We start from the raw sequence: 15948 nt of genomic DNA, 5'->3' as shown, positions 1-15948 counted from the left end.
GCATTCAGACATATTTGAGTGTTCTACACTCCCTCTTGAATGAAGGAGTTAAAAGGTTTTAGTAGGTTTGAAAAAGACATAAATCCTGAATTTCTCAAGCTGTTGCCCAATGAAAATCATGATCATTGTGACTAGGGGAGTAGCTAGAAAGCATTCGTGAAGCACCCTGGTAATGACTTTCCCAGTACTGTACCTGATAATAAGGTGACTCTTCTGTAGTTACCAGAGTTGTATTTGCCTCCTTCCTTGATGACGGTCATGATTATAGTCCATTGGCAAAATCCTCTACTAACCTACAACCAGCGTCTACGCCGTCCTCCAACAGAAAAGTGGACAGCGACCAGCTCTTGGTAGCCATCTCTTGGGAGATTTACTGATGAAATTCTCCTCAAAGTTCCCAAACAGCCTTCAGCTGACCGAGTAAAATGGCATTTGAAATCAAGCTCTCAAATACAGAAGTGATCCCTATCATCTTTTATGCTTTCTAGCCTCAGGCACTGTAAACATTGTCTCCATAAAATCCTAATTCACTGGAAGGATACGTTAAGCCAACAGTGTCTCGAAAGTCAATATCCCTGGCATCAATCAACTTTGTTATACTGGACACATTGTTCACATGTCCAACACCTAGCACCTGACCTGCAACTTTTTCAAGCATGTCATGGGAAGAAATCAAAGGAAAAGATTCAATAATGGCCTCAAAGTTCCCTTGTAAAAGATAACACACATCTCTATAGTGGATACTATAGAGAGAGTGCAGAGGAGATTTACAAGGATGTTGCCTGGATTGGAGAGCGTACCTTATGAGAATAGGTTGAGTGTACTTGGCCTTATCTCCTTGGAGCGATGGAGGATGAGAGGTGGCCTGATCGAGGTGTATAAGATGATGAGGGGTATTGATCGTGTGCATAGCCAGAGGCATTTTTCCAGGGCTGAAATGGCTAACACAAGGGGGCATAGTTTTAAGGTGCTTGGAAATAGGTACCAAGGGGATGTCAGGGGTAAGTTTTTCACACAGAGAGTGGTGGGTGCATGGAATGCACTGCCAGCAGCAGTGGTGGAAGCTGATACAATAGAGTATTTTAAGAGCCTCTTAGATAGGTACATGGGAGCTTAGAAAAATAGAGGGCTATGTGGTAGGGAAATTCTAGGCTGTCTCTAAAATAGGACACATAGTCGGCACAACATTGTGGGCCAAATGGCCTGTAATGTGCTGTAAATTTCTATGTTCTCTACTGAGACCTGGGAATTCCCAGTACAGGGGCACCATTTGGTACGGTACTGTATTGAGAGCCCATTCTCATGAATTGGATGTATATACAAGTCCCAGCAAAAACAGTAAAGAACTCACAAAAATACCCATCTGCCCATCTAATATCTTATGAAACTATCACAGCGTTTTTAGGTATGACGTTAACTTCAATTGTCATCTCAGGACTGGAGTGGAAACGAGCTACATACACTTGACCCATCGGGAAAAAAATTGTTGGATCTTGTGTGCAAATCAACAGCCACGTCCCCTAGTCTGTGTCGGCTAATTATTGTACAACACCAAGAACCGAAAACACATCCAGTGGCAGGACTTGAAAGAGTAGGAGGAACCGTGAAGTAACGGGGCAGAGGCAGGGATGCGGATGGTCGGGGCTTCCGCACCGCAGCGATGGGCCCGAGTCACGCCGTGACAACATTGCCCCTCAACTACTAAAGCCTCGCCTCTGGCACGGATCTTTGAATGGTGGTGGCCTATACCTGTGTGCATTTCCCACTCACTATCCTAGCACCTTCTTTCACTACTCACGCTTGTACTCGGCCATCAGCCGTTTCAGCGCCGTTCCTGCCATCACCAACAACGGTCCGTTACTGCGCCACAGCGGGGACCAATTACACCGACACACCGTAGCCACTTCCGGTTTGGGCGCCGCTGGGGAGGATGATCAGCGGTGCACAGCTGAGTCCCTCATCACCACAATGGCGGGACTGCCGCCGTTGCTGCTCTCCTCTTGCCACATCTGGCTCATCTGCTTACTGGGCGTTACGTCGCTTGGTCGTGCTCAACTGGCGGGAGATGGAGGAGTCTTCAACCCTGGACAGACAGCTCCTGGAGACGTGTCTGCAGCCCAGCAGCGCAGGTAATAAAGGGGATGGATGCAGGTCCCCCAGGCCCGGCTGTATTTTCTTGTTGCTCGATTGAAACAGTGCGGAACAATCCGAAAGAGGTTGTCTAATTCCCTCGTAGTTCCACTTTCTTAGCTTCTGACCTTTGTCTCAATCCCCCTGGCAGTTCTCTGACCTCCCTCTGCTCTGAGTCTCTGGCCCCAAGATTTTCAACCCTCAAGTTGCCCCCGTCATCCAAACTTGTAGGTTTTCTACTACGATCGGAATCATTAAGTGTTTCTGATAGTTATCTTGATTCGTTCTCCTCTCCACATATTCTACTCAACTTTTTTTTTCTTGTGTCTTAGAAAAATAATCAACTTTCAAACTGCTATCAGGCCCAACGTGATGTTTCTGCAATTACAGATCTGCAAAATCACCAACAAAATTCAACAAAATAAGATGAGTGTAGGATTAGTGTAAGTAGGGCTTGATGGTTAGCACAGACTTATTGGGCCAAAGGGTCTGCTTTTGTGTTGCATTTTTCTGTGAACATAAGAAATGGGAGCACAAGTAGAAAAAATTACCCCTCAGATCTGTTCTACCATTCAGAATCATTTTGTTTGATCTGATCTTGACTGATTTATATATCCTTTAACATTCCATTTCATGGTCCAAATTATGTTGAGCTCAATCTTAAAAATGTTCAATAATGCAGCATTCCAAAGATTTGCGATTGAGAGAATAAACTCTGTTATCTGTCTCAATTTAAAGTGACAGACATTTGAATTACAAAGAAAGTCAAGAGACATGGAGGTAGAGCAGGAAGGTAGAGTTGAGGCCAAGATTAGGTCAGCCATGATCCTTTGAAGTGGGGAGAGAATACTCAAGGAGCCAATTGGCTTACTTCTATTTTTGAAGATATACCTTTGAATCTTAGATTCCTGCTTGAGGGAAATACCCTGTTAAGCCTTCTCAGTATCTTATTTGTTTCAGTCAGATCACCTCTGATGTTCCCAAAATTGAATGAATATCAATGCAGATTGCTCAGCTTTTGGTCATAAGCCAACCCTGTTATCCAAGACCATTATATCCCTATCAAAACAAGGAGACTAAAACTATACTCTAGATCAAATGTAGGCAGTCCTGCCTCTGCCTATAAGGAGCTTGTACCTTCTCCCTGTGACTTTCTGAGTTTCCTCCAGGTGCTGCGATTTCCTCCCACAGTCCAAAGGCATGCCAGTTGGTAGGTTAATTGGTCATTGTAAATTGTCCCATGATTAGGCTAGGATTAAATCCAGGGACTGCTGGGTGGCGTGGCTCAAAGGGCTAGTAGGGTCTATTCTGACTGTATCTTGATAAGTAAACAGCAATTTATTTAATTTTCAACCCAAACCCCTTTAATGTTCTTGTCTCTAAAACCACTGTCCCTCTTCCCCCTCCTCACATGTCCCCTGCCTGTCTTTGTCACAGAATGCTTCCTATCACCACTCTCTCATGTCCAAGGTATGCAAATTTGAATGATTTGCAATAAATTTGTAAACCATTATTTCCCAGATTTTGGATGGACCATTAGATTAGTGTTGTATTTTGTTCTCCACTGCTAAGACTATTAGTTAAGGTTGTCCAGGAATGTAAGGCTCTAATCAGCTTCTCTTTATCATAAGGAGTTTTATGGTGATTCTGTTTGTACATGTACTTGTGCATATGATAATAAACCTGACCTTGACTTTAAGTTGGTATCTTGCCTCTTCCACCGAATACGATGTGCTCATATTAACCGGAAAGATTGAGCCCTGGACTTTCTACCCATCACCAGACTTGGTCACCTAGAACTATTTCCTGCTGCCTTGTCCTGGACATTTTCTCAAAACTACATCACTTCTCTTGCCTTGTTTTCTCTAACCTCATCTTGTCCAAATCCATCTCTTATTTGTTTCATTCTGCTTTGGCCAGAAATTTGACCACTTAGATTTTAACACGCCACTTGTTAGATATTTTGACCTGCAGACTCGAGTTTACCAATCTCTCCTGACCAACCTTACATCTTCTACACAGAAATGTACTTCTCCAAACTTTGATATTGCTAAGAGCAATAATAGCGATCTACATCCATAGAAATGTACAAGCTGTTTGCAACTATCAAATTTGCAAAGTAAGTCTTTTGATTTTGATGAAAATTTTTTCAATGTTAGATTGAAAGGTTAAGTTCTATGGGCTGATCCATACTGACTGCCATTTTGTGAATTCTTCAGTTTGCACAACCTTTTCAAGTTTTTTTTCCTACCCCCAACCCTAATCCCTGCAGACACCTTGAACTATTCCATCCCTCAGTTTCTCAGTAGCTTATCATCTTACCTCATGCACTTTTAAAATCTTCATTGCTTCATGTTTTGTGGTTGTGGCTTCGTCTTCTTTGATTCTAAGCTTTCAGGTTCCTTCCTTGAACCCTTCTACCATGTTCTCACCTTATAGATACATCAACCTCTTATCAGTCTTTTGGTGTCTATATTTGTTCAAATTTTGAGCATTTCCTTTAGATCTTTTAAGACCCTTGGGATATTTCGTTGGTTTTGACAGCCTCATTTTTCCTTGCAGGATTTTATGTTGTCATTTCAGGCTATACCAGCTTCTGCTGTAATAGTTCATAGGTGTCTGACCTGCCAAGTTTATACTCCAAGTCACCTGGGACCACCTGCTTTAACAGCCACCAACCCATCTCACCAAAACCATCAGAGACCAACAGCGTGTGTGATCCAGTTGTGATATGGGAAAGGAAAGCTGTAAAAAGAAATGACTTGTACGTGGCAACTTTCACTATTTTGGATGCCTCAGATAGTTTTACGGTCAATGTAGAATTTTATTTGTGACAAAGGAAATGCAGCAGCCAATTGGTCTGCAAAGAGCAATGTAATAGTGACCAGATATCTGTTAGACCAATGGATATTACCCAGTACAGGAGGGCTCTGCTTCTAGGTAATGCCCTAAGATCTTCTGCATTCATCCAAGTGGCAGGCAGGACCTTGGTTAGTATCTCAAAGGGATGAAGTCAATTTTATTCTTTTTTGCCCTGACACCCGTTTTCAGAGAGCGTGTACAAAAAGGTATGGAGTGCAGAATGTCATAGAAACATTTTGTGTCCCTAGGTATTTGTTATATGATGTGAATCCACCTGAAGGATTTAACCTTCGGCGAGATGTTTATCTACGCATGGCATCCTTGATGAAGAGTCTGCTAAAGAGTGAAGCTTGGGTACTGGTTCTTCCTCCCTGGGGGCATCTCTACCACTGGCAAAGCACAGATCTTGAACAAGTCCGCATTCCATGGAGCGCATTCTTTGATGTGCCCAGCCTAAACAAGAACATCCCTGTTATTGAATATGAGGAGTTCATCGCAGGTATCTGGAATCTTAATGAATCTCAGGGAATTCTATTTGTCTATTGGTTTGGTTCTCAGCCTTCAGATAGCCTAAATTATGACGCACTGTCATCTCTATCAATGCTTCTCTGTTTTTTAAAGATTTCAGTTGGATCACTTTATCTTTTCAACCATTCATTCATTCATCCATTCTTAACAAAGAAGAACTCTCAGTTTTAAACTAATACTTAGAAATTCTTGTCAAGTCCACTCAACTTCAAGATCTTTTTCAAGATAAAGTAACAAAATCTCTAAAACGTCCTCTCAAGTAAAGCCTAACTAATTGTGACACAATTTCCCTATCAGCCAATTTTGCCCTTCTATAAATGAAGCTCAATGCCGTGGTCTGTTATAATCTCTGTCACCACTTTATTCCTTACTTATTTGTGCACTCTTTATTCCTCCTGTCCACTCAAATTATTTCTTACTACTTTTTTCCAATGTCTTTTTGCTTGCCAAAATAAAATAGTGCTTACATGTGTAGAAGTTCATTGTCAATTATGTACCCATTCTGCAAGTTTAATCATATATTGTAATTGATGCAAACCACATATCAGATTGGAATAATCCTCCTGTCAAAGTTGTTGTTGTCATTTAGAAATTATTTTAACTAAGAAAACAAGAAATGGGAGCAGATTTTCTTTTGTTACACTCAAATCTGGGATATATTTTTGTTTAAAAGCATGCAAAGGTCCTGGATTACCAACTTTAAAATTAAATTTCTCTTTAATAATTAATCTCCCTGTTGCTCACAGAGTCAGGTGGACCATTTATACAGCAGATTTACGTTCTGCAAGGATATGCAGAAGGCTGGACAGAGGGCCAATGGGAAGAGAAGGTGGATGAGCAGCCTTGCATTGAGTCTCTTACATATGTGAACGACAAACAAGGATTTTATAGGTATTTGATTGGCATACTTGTAACTTGTGTTTAAAGTTGTATTTCCTTTTTATTAGAAATAATATTGTAAAAGTGCTATCTTGCTGTGCTTAGTAGGGCTGATAATATTATGCACAGATGGAGACCATTCACCCAATTGTGTCTGTACCAGGTGGAGCCATAGAAGCAGACTCTTTGGCTCACCACAACTATCCCACCTATATTCGATTTATATCCCTCTAAGCCTTGTTCATTCAAGTACATATCCAGATGCCTCTGAAATATTGTTACTTCTCCTGTCTCCCCCACCAGATAACAGTTACTCTTTGAGTGAAAATTATATCCCTCAGATCCCCTTTAAACCTTCTCTCTGTCACCTTTAACCCATGCTCTCCAGTTTGAGACACCCCTACCATGGGAAACAAACACTGGCTATTTACCCTATCTATGCCTGATAATTTTATATATAGTTAGATATAGATCTTTGCAAAAGTTAACCAATGAGTTCTACACCATGCTTTTTCTTTGTAGTACTTTGCTCGAGAATGTAACAAATTCCATTTTGAAATGTTCAAAAGAGCTAAAGAAAAATGAAGAAGAGAATAGAAGCTGTTCAATTCCATTTGGCTAGTCTTCTATGGAAGCTACATATGTTAGACTATTTGTTGGCATCCATTTCTGGAATGTTTACACTTGGCTAATTTGTCATCATAGTAAGCACATCTAAAAAATAAGAGGACTGGGCCACATCTGTTACAACAAATGCCTTGGGAGAAGGGAATATGACTCTCAAGTATCATCAAGGTTTGCAGCCAACTTGGCCATTCCCTTTTGTATCTCCTGCATTACAGGAGACGATACAAGAGCTTGGAACCCTGACTGACCAGACTCAATATCTGTTTCTTTCCCACTGCTCTCAGACAAATGAGCCAATTGCATCTTTCTCATCCCCCTCGCTGCAGTACTGCCACATTCTCAAACCTTTAGTTCTACCTCTTCTGTGTCTGTCATTTCAGCATTTCTCACTGCAGATTACACTGCCCTGCACCATTCCGTTGTTCTGCGCTCACTGCTGTACTTGTTGCATTTATTGCCATGTATACTATTTATTTTGTGAGTTCCACATGAACATGAAATTTCATATGACAATAAGACACTCTAATCAAATCAAGATTGCACCACCATTTGATAAAGTCATAGTTAATCCTCTTCGTCAGCTTCACTTTGTTGCCTGATTTCCCCAGAGATCCAATAATGTGGTCTCATCCTTGACTCAATGACCGACCATCCACAATTTCCTGGTAGAATTTTTAACAAGTTTCACAGCCTGAAGAAGTGTGAAGATATTTTTCTTGACTTGAATCCTCAATGTTCGACTCCTTGTCACTAAAAGCTGTTGATTACCAAATCCATGCAGGTAACAAGCATTCTTAATTATTGTAATAATCAGTTATTAGCATAAAGTGTTAACGTTTTCTTTTTTTTCAAATTTCACATTTGCAGTATTTTGCTTTGTTTTGTAATTAATCATTAGACTGTTTTTGCAAAGTAAATGGAGCTGATAGACAGTGATTATTTGTCCCGTTTTTTGAAACTAGTTTTTTTTAAACTTATTGTCCAAATAAATAAGGTTCTTATTCATTGAACTTAAGCTATCAAAGATTTATTTATTATATAGTACATGTAATAGTGCACAAATATATTTACAGTCAGACCAGTAGTTGGAAAAACAAAATGGGATACAGTTTACCACCTCTATATGGCAGTCCATGCAGTTCCACATTATATAGCTGTATAAAAAAAGATCAAAATAGGGAAATTTTAATTAACATCACATAATTTTATCATGTTATTCTTGTGATTGGGTTTACTATTAATTTATGAGATTTGATTCATTCAGTTTCATTGTTTAGAATTTATATTCTATCATGAAATTTTTAGTTGCATTTCAGTCTTTATTTAATAATAACTTGTACCGAGTTTTTCACTATTTTCTTGCTCTTTTCTGGGCTTAATGGAAAATTTATATACTGAATAGCTATTTTGGCTATTTTGGACTCTGCGAGCAGAAATCCATAAAACTGCATGTATTAAACCATGTTTATACTTTCTCTCTGCTCAGATTGTTTTAAACAATATCATTCTTCACATTTCAGTACATCTCTCTTAGTCTAGTCAAAAGACAGCATCCTTGCTTACTAGAAACTACTTAGAAAATTTCAGCCCCCTTAGGGGAAGGCCATGTAATTACAGTTTGGCTCACAGATTTTTATGGCACCATGAGGAAGGGATTTGGATGTTCCTAGTTTGCACCACTATTGATCTCATTTTATGCGATAATAATTCTAACTTTCAGCCTTTGCAGGTTGAGCTGGGAAAATGGACAATTAATATCTCTCCCCTCCCCTTGTCCCTTCAACCCTCTATTCATGGCAGAGTTAGTCAGTTAAGTAGATCTCCATAAAACACATGCCAAGGTGTACCATTGGCTCTTGTTTTTATTCACTCCCTCAACACATCTTTATAGCTGAAGAAATACCTTTGAAATGTAGCCTGTTGTAATGTAGGAATTGTGACAGCCCATTTGCAATGTAGGAAAGTTCCACTAATACCAGTGTTATCATGAACGGATTTTCTATTAAAGAATTGAACATGTGACCTGCTGAGGCACTGTGATATACTGAGGCAAGTTTGATAACAATAACAATCCAGTGTGGTCTCTGCCCATTACTTACAAATATTAGAGAATGTTTCAACAACGGGATTTTGAGTTAACTTATTGTTTCCATAAGTTTAGTGCTATTACACTAGCAAAGTTAACGTAGTGGGAACAGATATGAAACTTGCTGCATTTCAATTAATATAACATTTCTAAATATATCAATACCCACAATCGGCTTGGGGTCCCTTGAAGAGTATTGCCATTCTTTCTCCCTACTCATCTGTAAGGTATGCAACCAGTCAATAAAGAAATCTGTGTGATAAAGAGATCAGCAACTGTGGAAAGTGAGCATTTTGTGTGCTAGTAACTGATGTACATTTTCTTTCTGTGACAGAGGTTGGTTTTGGGGTTACAAAGAGACAAGAGGCCTCGGTGTCGCCTGTGTGTCTGTTCAAGGTTCAGCCTCCATCATGGTACCAGTTTTGCTGAAAAACACCACAGCACAGTGAGTGAGTGGCCTGAACATAAAAATTGCATGATATATCTTCACGCTGGTGGTGATTTGCACAGTGCAAGAAAATTGACATTTTGCCATGGAATAATGTGCCTGCTAAATAATATCCTCTCCTTCAGGTAAAACTTGTGTACAATATGGGGATCTGATAGAAAAAGAAGCAACAGTAGCTATGGAGGCAACCAGAGAGGCTGCTTTAGATCTGATAATGCTTAATAAGACTGAATTAATTACCAATCCTGTTTTTAAAAAAAGAAAGAATCCTCTAAGAGTGATAATTACATGATAGAATTTTCTATTTTGTTTAAGAGTTTATTACGTATTTTTTCGACATTTTTGCTAACTCCTTTAAACTTTCTAAGCCTCTCCAGATTTTTTGTGCCCTATTCAGAGTTTGCATGCCTATTTGTATCAGGATACATTCATCCACCTCATTAATATAGGTTCAAATACATGAGGCCTCACACTTGATCATTGTAACGTCCCAACAATAACAGCTCACCTACCTGCAAATGACCAAGTTATTCATAAGATTTCTGTCATTTAATTTAAATTATATCTGTACAAATATATCACTCCCGGTCTTGTAAGCCCTTATTGTATATAGCCATCTTGCCTGTAAAGCTACATAAAATGCCTTTTTTTTTAAAAAAAAGCCTGAGACAAAATTATTTTCTGTGCAATATCAACATTGGTATTGGTTCTTTGTTATTCACCAATCCTATGGAGCAGTATTCTGCTTCATCCTTACATCTTCGTGTAGGCTTAACATAATCATACAATCCTCATCCTTTATATCACTTCCATTGTCCATCTGGTTAGGACTGCTTATCTTGTGGTCATATGCAAAGTCTCTTTATTCCATTATTTTTGGTCATCCCAAAGGACCCATGCTTAATTCCCCATTTTTTCTCAGTTAAATGCTGGCCTTTGGTGATGTCTCCTGAAAGCATAAATCTCAGGTACTTTGTATATGTTGCCAGTCGTGACTGTAACCCTCCTTTGTTTTATCTTACTGCTTGCTTGATATTTTGTATTAGTGGAGTGTAAAGTCCTGTATTTAAAATGAGGACAAAGGTCCAATTTATTTTTCTGAGTTATTGCAGATATAGAGCATATCTTTGCTACATTCCCTTGCTATAATTATGTTAACATCACTGTAGAGACATGTAAAATGTCTAAACCAGCAGTGATCATGTCAATTTTGATGGCTCTGCTCATTTCCTCTTTGTGTATCTTTGTCTCTTCTGGTGTTTTTCTATGTTCTAGATCTGCAACAAGGGGCTTAGTTTAGTTTCTCCATTGTAGCAATTTTCACCATTATTTAATTCCCTGGAAAGCAATCCCCCTACAAGAGTTAAAAGCCTGATCTGCAGTATAGCACTGTATGTAGTTTATTGCGTGACAGAATTATCCTGCTTTTGACTTCAAAACTCAATGAATTGCATTTTAAAAGTGTTTTATCCTATTTTTTATTAACTACCGTAAATACTGTACCTCTGAAAATCTTTTAGTCAATTTCAGTGTGTTTTGCACGTTTTCCTCATTTGTGTTCAAGTTGCATCTCCTCGTGCATTCTCAGTCTTGCTGCAGCTCAGTTTTAGAAAGTTTGACATCTTTCAGCAATTCATTTTACAAACTGTCAAACCTAATTACTGTTTTCCTGGTTAACTTCTGTTTTAGTTTTACTCTCATAAACCAGAATGCAGAACCAACTTCAGTTTCTCAAAGAGAGAGAGAGTTGAGGATGGAGTTTCTGTCATCAATTTCCTCCACGCTGTGAATCTCCAATCTCAGATCATTGCCGACAAAGGGAGGAATGTGAGATAATTCTGTAGGAAAGCTGCTCTTAGGCTCTAGAAGTCATTAGTATCTCTCACCTGAATCATCATCGCACTTAATATTCATTCCCATAACCACAACACACTGGCAGAAGTGTGCACCATCTTTAAAGACATTTCAGTGACTTAGATAGGCTGTTAGGCTCCTTCTTATCTCTAGGCTTCTTCCTTCAGGGACAAAAAGGTGTAGACACATGGGGTAATCACTAAGTGCTGTTTCTGCACCAAGTTGCTCTCTGTTTCCTCCTAATTCGTAGAGTGATGTATTTTTACCAGCAGCTCAAAAAAGTAGTTCATTGCCACTTTCTCAAGAACATTTAATGTTAGGCAATAAATTCTGGCCTTGCCAGCAACATGTATGTTCGAGAAAATAAAATGTATTTTTAAAAAAAAGTAACACACAAAACGCTAGAGGAACTCAGCAGGTTGGGCATCCTTTATGGAAGTGAATAAACAATTGATGTTTCGGGCTAAGGCCCTTCTTTAGGATTGGAAAGGAAAGGGGAAGACGCCAGAATGAATAGGTGGAGGCAGGGGAAGGAGGATACCTAGCAGATGATAAATGAAACCAGGTGGGTAGGAAAGGTAAAGGGCTGGAGAGGAAAGAATCTGATAGGAGAGGATAGTGGACCAAGGGAGAAAGGGAAGAAAGAGGGTCACCCAGGAGGCAGGTGAGGAAAAGTAAGAGGCCAGTGGGAATGGAAGAAGAGGGAAGGGGAAGGGGAAAATAATTATCTTAAGGAGAAATTGAAGTTCATGCCATTAGGTTGGAAGCTATCCAGATGGAATATGAGGTGTTGCTCCTCCACCCTGAGAGGCCTCATCATGGACTGACATGTCGGAACGGGAATGGAAATAGGAATTAAAGTGTTTGGCCACCAGCAAATTCCACTTTTGCTGGATGGAGCAGAGGCGCTGAACCAAGTAGTCCCCCAATTTATGACGGGTTTCACCAATGTAGAGGAGGCCTCATTGGGAACACCAGATACAATAGATGACTCCTGCAGATCTGCAGGTGAAGTGGTACCTCACCCAGAAGGACTGTTTGGGGGCCTGAATGGAGGTGAGGGAGGTGGTGAAAGGGCAGTTGTAGCACTTGGGCCACTTGCAGGGTTAAGTGCCAGGTAGGATATTAGTAGGAAGGGACGAATAGACAAGGGAATCAAGGAGGGAGTGATTCCTATGGAAAGCAGAGAGTAGGTGGGGTAAAGATGTGTTTGATGGTAGGATCCCTTTAGAGATGGTGGAAGTTGCAGAGAATAATGTGTTGGATGCAGTGTCTCATGGGGTAGTAAGTTAGGACAAGGGGAGCCCTATCCCTGTTAAGGCAACGGGAAAATCAGGTGAACGTGGATGTCTAGAAAATGGATGAGGTACGGGTAAAGTCAGCATCAATGGTGGAGGAAGGGAAATCCCTGTTCTTTGAAGGAGGAAGATATCTTTGATGTCCTGGAAAGGAAAGCCTCATCCTGGGAACAGATACGGTGGAGCTGAAGGAACTGAGAAAAGAGATTAACATTTTTACAGGAGACAGGATGGGAAGAGTTATAGTCAAGATAGCCTTGGGAATTGGTAGGTTTATATTTTTTTTTAAAAGTCAATGTCTAGTTGTGGATTTAACTCTTAAACTCCAGTGTGGTAATGAAGGAGTATTGGAATGTGGAAGATGTTGTCCTCAACTGAGATGTTAAACATAAGCTCAGTTCTCCTTCCTTTAGAATTTGAAAATCTTTTGGCATTGTTCAAATAAGCTCCCATGTTGTTGTCTTATGTTTTGTCTAAATATTTTTTCCTTGACAACATCTAACAGCAAATCATCTGGTCATTTATTTCATTGCTATTTGTGGGATCTTACTGTGCTACAATTTCCACATTCTCACACTCTCCATAATTCAGATGAGTTTCATTTTTCTGCAAACAAGTTGGGATGTCCTGAGATTGGGAAAGGTACCGTCTGAACTCTAGGGTTCTTTAAATGTATCAGTTGTGACCTCTGATAAATTTGGGCATGATGACTTTGAAGTGGGGCCATCTAAGTGCAACAGTCAATTTGCTGAAGGAACAAAGTACGTTGAGCAATATCTTTGCTTGTGGGGGAGAGGGGGAATTTTTTTCTTAGTTCTTCCAGCATTTTGTTTATTGTTCAAGACTCAAGCATCTACAATCTCTAATGTCACTGTTGGATTTTTTGTGGTCCAAGGATTCCTGATGAAGTTTCTGATTTTGTCCTAGGTCTGTAATGATAGACAGAGCTGAGAACCTACTTCATGACCACTACGCAGGGAAAAGTTACTGGGATGTGAGTACTACATTGATTGAGAACATAGAATAGTATAATGTTTGGGCAATGTTATGCCAATCTTGATGCCAATTTGTACTAATTGTCCTCGTCCTGTGTATCATCTATATCCCTTCATATTCATGTGTCTGTGTAAAAGCCTCTTAAGCTTCAGCAAAGTGCCTGCTTCTACTACTACTACCCTGGTAACCCATTCTAGACACCAATCACTGTAAAAAAATACTTGCCCCTAATGCCATCTTTAAACTCCCACCCCGCTCCCCACCCCTCTAACCTTAAAAGCTCATCCTCTGGCATTTAACATTTTTACCTTAGGGAAAAGATTTTGACTGTGTACCTTATCTATGCCTCTCAAATTTAAAAACCTCTATCAAGTCTCCCTTCAGCCTCCAACGTTGTAGGGAGTTGGAACAATGCAAGAGTGTCCAACCTTTCTTTATACCCTCTAATCGAAGCAGTGTCATAAGTCTTTTCTGCACCCTCTTCATAGTCTTCACATCAGTCTTATAATGGGACAACCAGAACTGCACGCAGTACTGAGTATGGTGTGACTAAAGTTTACTCTTGTACTCAATGCCCCTGCCATTGAAGGCAAGCTCACAAACAAGAGGCCCTAGCACCAATCCTTGTGGAACACTACTGGATACAGCCCTCCACCAGAATAACAGCCTTCCACCCCGACACTCTTCTATGGACAAGCTAGTGTTGAATCAAAACTTGCAACTCACTCTGGAACCCATACATCTTTATCTTCTAAATCAACCGACCATGAAGGACCTTATTGAAAGGCATACTAAAGTCCATGGAGATAACGAGCTCTGCTTTCTCCTCATCAGGCTCCTTTATCACCTTCTCAAAAACCTCTAAGTTTGTGCAGCATGACCTGTCCCACACAAAGCCATCCATTCAAAATGCACATAAATCCTACCTCCAAGTGGCCTCTCCAGTAGCTTCCCTACCACTGACATGAAGCTCACTGGCCTATAATTACCTAGATTATCCCTATCTCCTTTCATGAACAAAGGCACAACATTTGCTACTCTCCAATCCTCTGAGACCTCACTTACTGCTAGTGAGGATCCAAAGATCTCTGTCAAAGCCTCGGTAATCTCTTCACTTGCTTCTTTCAATATTCTGGGAGATAGGCTGTTAATCCCTGGGGACAGCCACCTTGCTTCTTTTTATTAGCAAAGGCCAATAAAAAAGTTCAAAGTGAACTTAATATCAAAGTACATATGTCACCATATACAACCCCGAGATTCATTTTCTTGCAGGCAAGCATAGTAAATATAAGAAACAGAATAGAATCAATGGAAGACCACACCTAACAGGACAGACAAACAATCAGTGTGCAAAAGAAACCAACAAAGCAAATGCAAAAGAAAAAAAAAGAATAATAGTAATAAGCGATAAATATCGAGAATATGAGATGAAGCGTCCTCGAAAGTGATCCATAGGTTGTAGGAACAGTTCAATACTGGGATGAGTGAAGTTATCCCCTCTGATTCAGGAGTCTGGTGATTAATAACTGTTCCTGAACCTGGCAGTGTGGATCCAAGGCTCCTGTTCCACCTTCCTGAGAGAAAAGAGCATGGCCTGGATGGAGGGGGTCTTTGACTACGGATGCTGTTTTCCTGCAACAGCGCTGTGTGTAGATATGCTCAATGGTGGGGAGGGCTTTACCCCTAATGGACTGGGCCATATCCACTATCTTCTGTAGGCTTTTTTTGTTCAAGGGCATTGGTGTTTCCATCCCAGGCTGTGATGCAACCAGTCAATATAGTCTCCACCACATATTTATGGAAGTTTCTCAAAGTTTTAGATGATTATGTCAGATCTTCGCAAACTTCTAAGAAAGTAAAGATGCTGCCATTCTTTCTTCATGATGGCATTTACATGCTAAACCCAGGACAGATCCTCTGAAATGATAACATTGAGGAATTTAGTGTTGCTGACCCTCTCCACCTCTGATCTCCCAATGAGGACTGGCTCATGGACCTGTGGTTTCCTCGTTCTGAACTCGGTAATCAGCTCCTTGGTCTTGCTGGCATTGAGAGAGGATGATGTTGTGGCACCACTCAGCCAGATTTTCAATCTCCCTCCTAAATGCTGATTTGTCACCACTTTTGATTTGGCCAACGACAGTGGTGTCGTCTGCAAACTTAAGAATGGCATTGGAACTGTGCTTAGCCACACGGTCATAAGCGTAAAGCTAGTAGTGCAGGGGCTGGTCACACAGCCT

The 15948-nt window shown here is 40.3% G+C and overlaps 2 protein-coding genes across 3 annotated transcripts in view; one reads left to right on the top strand and one right to left on the bottom strand.

The window, feature by feature from the left end:
• ube2g2 (ubiquitin-conjugating enzyme E2G 2 (UBC7 homolog, yeast)) overlaps window positions 1-1887 on the bottom strand; it is a 70682-nt gene extending 68795 nt beyond the window's left edge. Inside the window, exon 1 of one of the 2 annotated variants that reach the window (XM_063051709.1) lies at window positions 1799-1887. In XM_063051709.1, the coding sequence (XP_062907779.1) occupies window positions 1799-1841 (43 nt within the window). In that variant the 5' untranslated portion in view covers window positions 1842-1887. The remainder of the gene's footprint in view (window positions 1-1798) is intronic. The other variant, XM_063051707.1, reaches the window with a different exon arrangement.
• Window positions 1888-1934: 47 nt separating this feature from the next.
• The window catches only part of pofut2 (protein O-fucosyltransferase 2), a 33419-nt gene continuing 19405 nt past the window's right edge, over window positions 1935-15948 (top strand). The window contains exons 1-5 of the mRNA XM_063051706.1: window positions 1935-2129; window positions 5241-5491; window positions 6267-6411; window positions 9447-9557; window positions 13640-13706. Coding sequence (XP_062907776.1) covers window positions 1969-2129; window positions 5241-5491; window positions 6267-6411; window positions 9447-9557; window positions 13640-13706 — 735 coding nt within the window. The 5' untranslated portion in view covers window positions 1935-1968. The remainder of the gene's footprint in view (window positions 2130-5240; window positions 5492-6266; window positions 6412-9446; window positions 9558-13639; window positions 13707-15948) is intronic.

This window comes from Mobula hypostoma, chromosome 6, assembly GCF_963921235.1.
Source record: "Mobula hypostoma chromosome 6, sMobHyp1.1, whole genome shotgun sequence".
Lineage (NCBI taxonomy): Eukaryota > Metazoa > Chordata > Chondrichthyes > Myliobatiformes > Myliobatidae > Mobula > Mobula hypostoma.
Note: the sequence above shows the minus strand (reverse complement) of the source record. Positions and strands in the feature narration are given on the sequence as shown.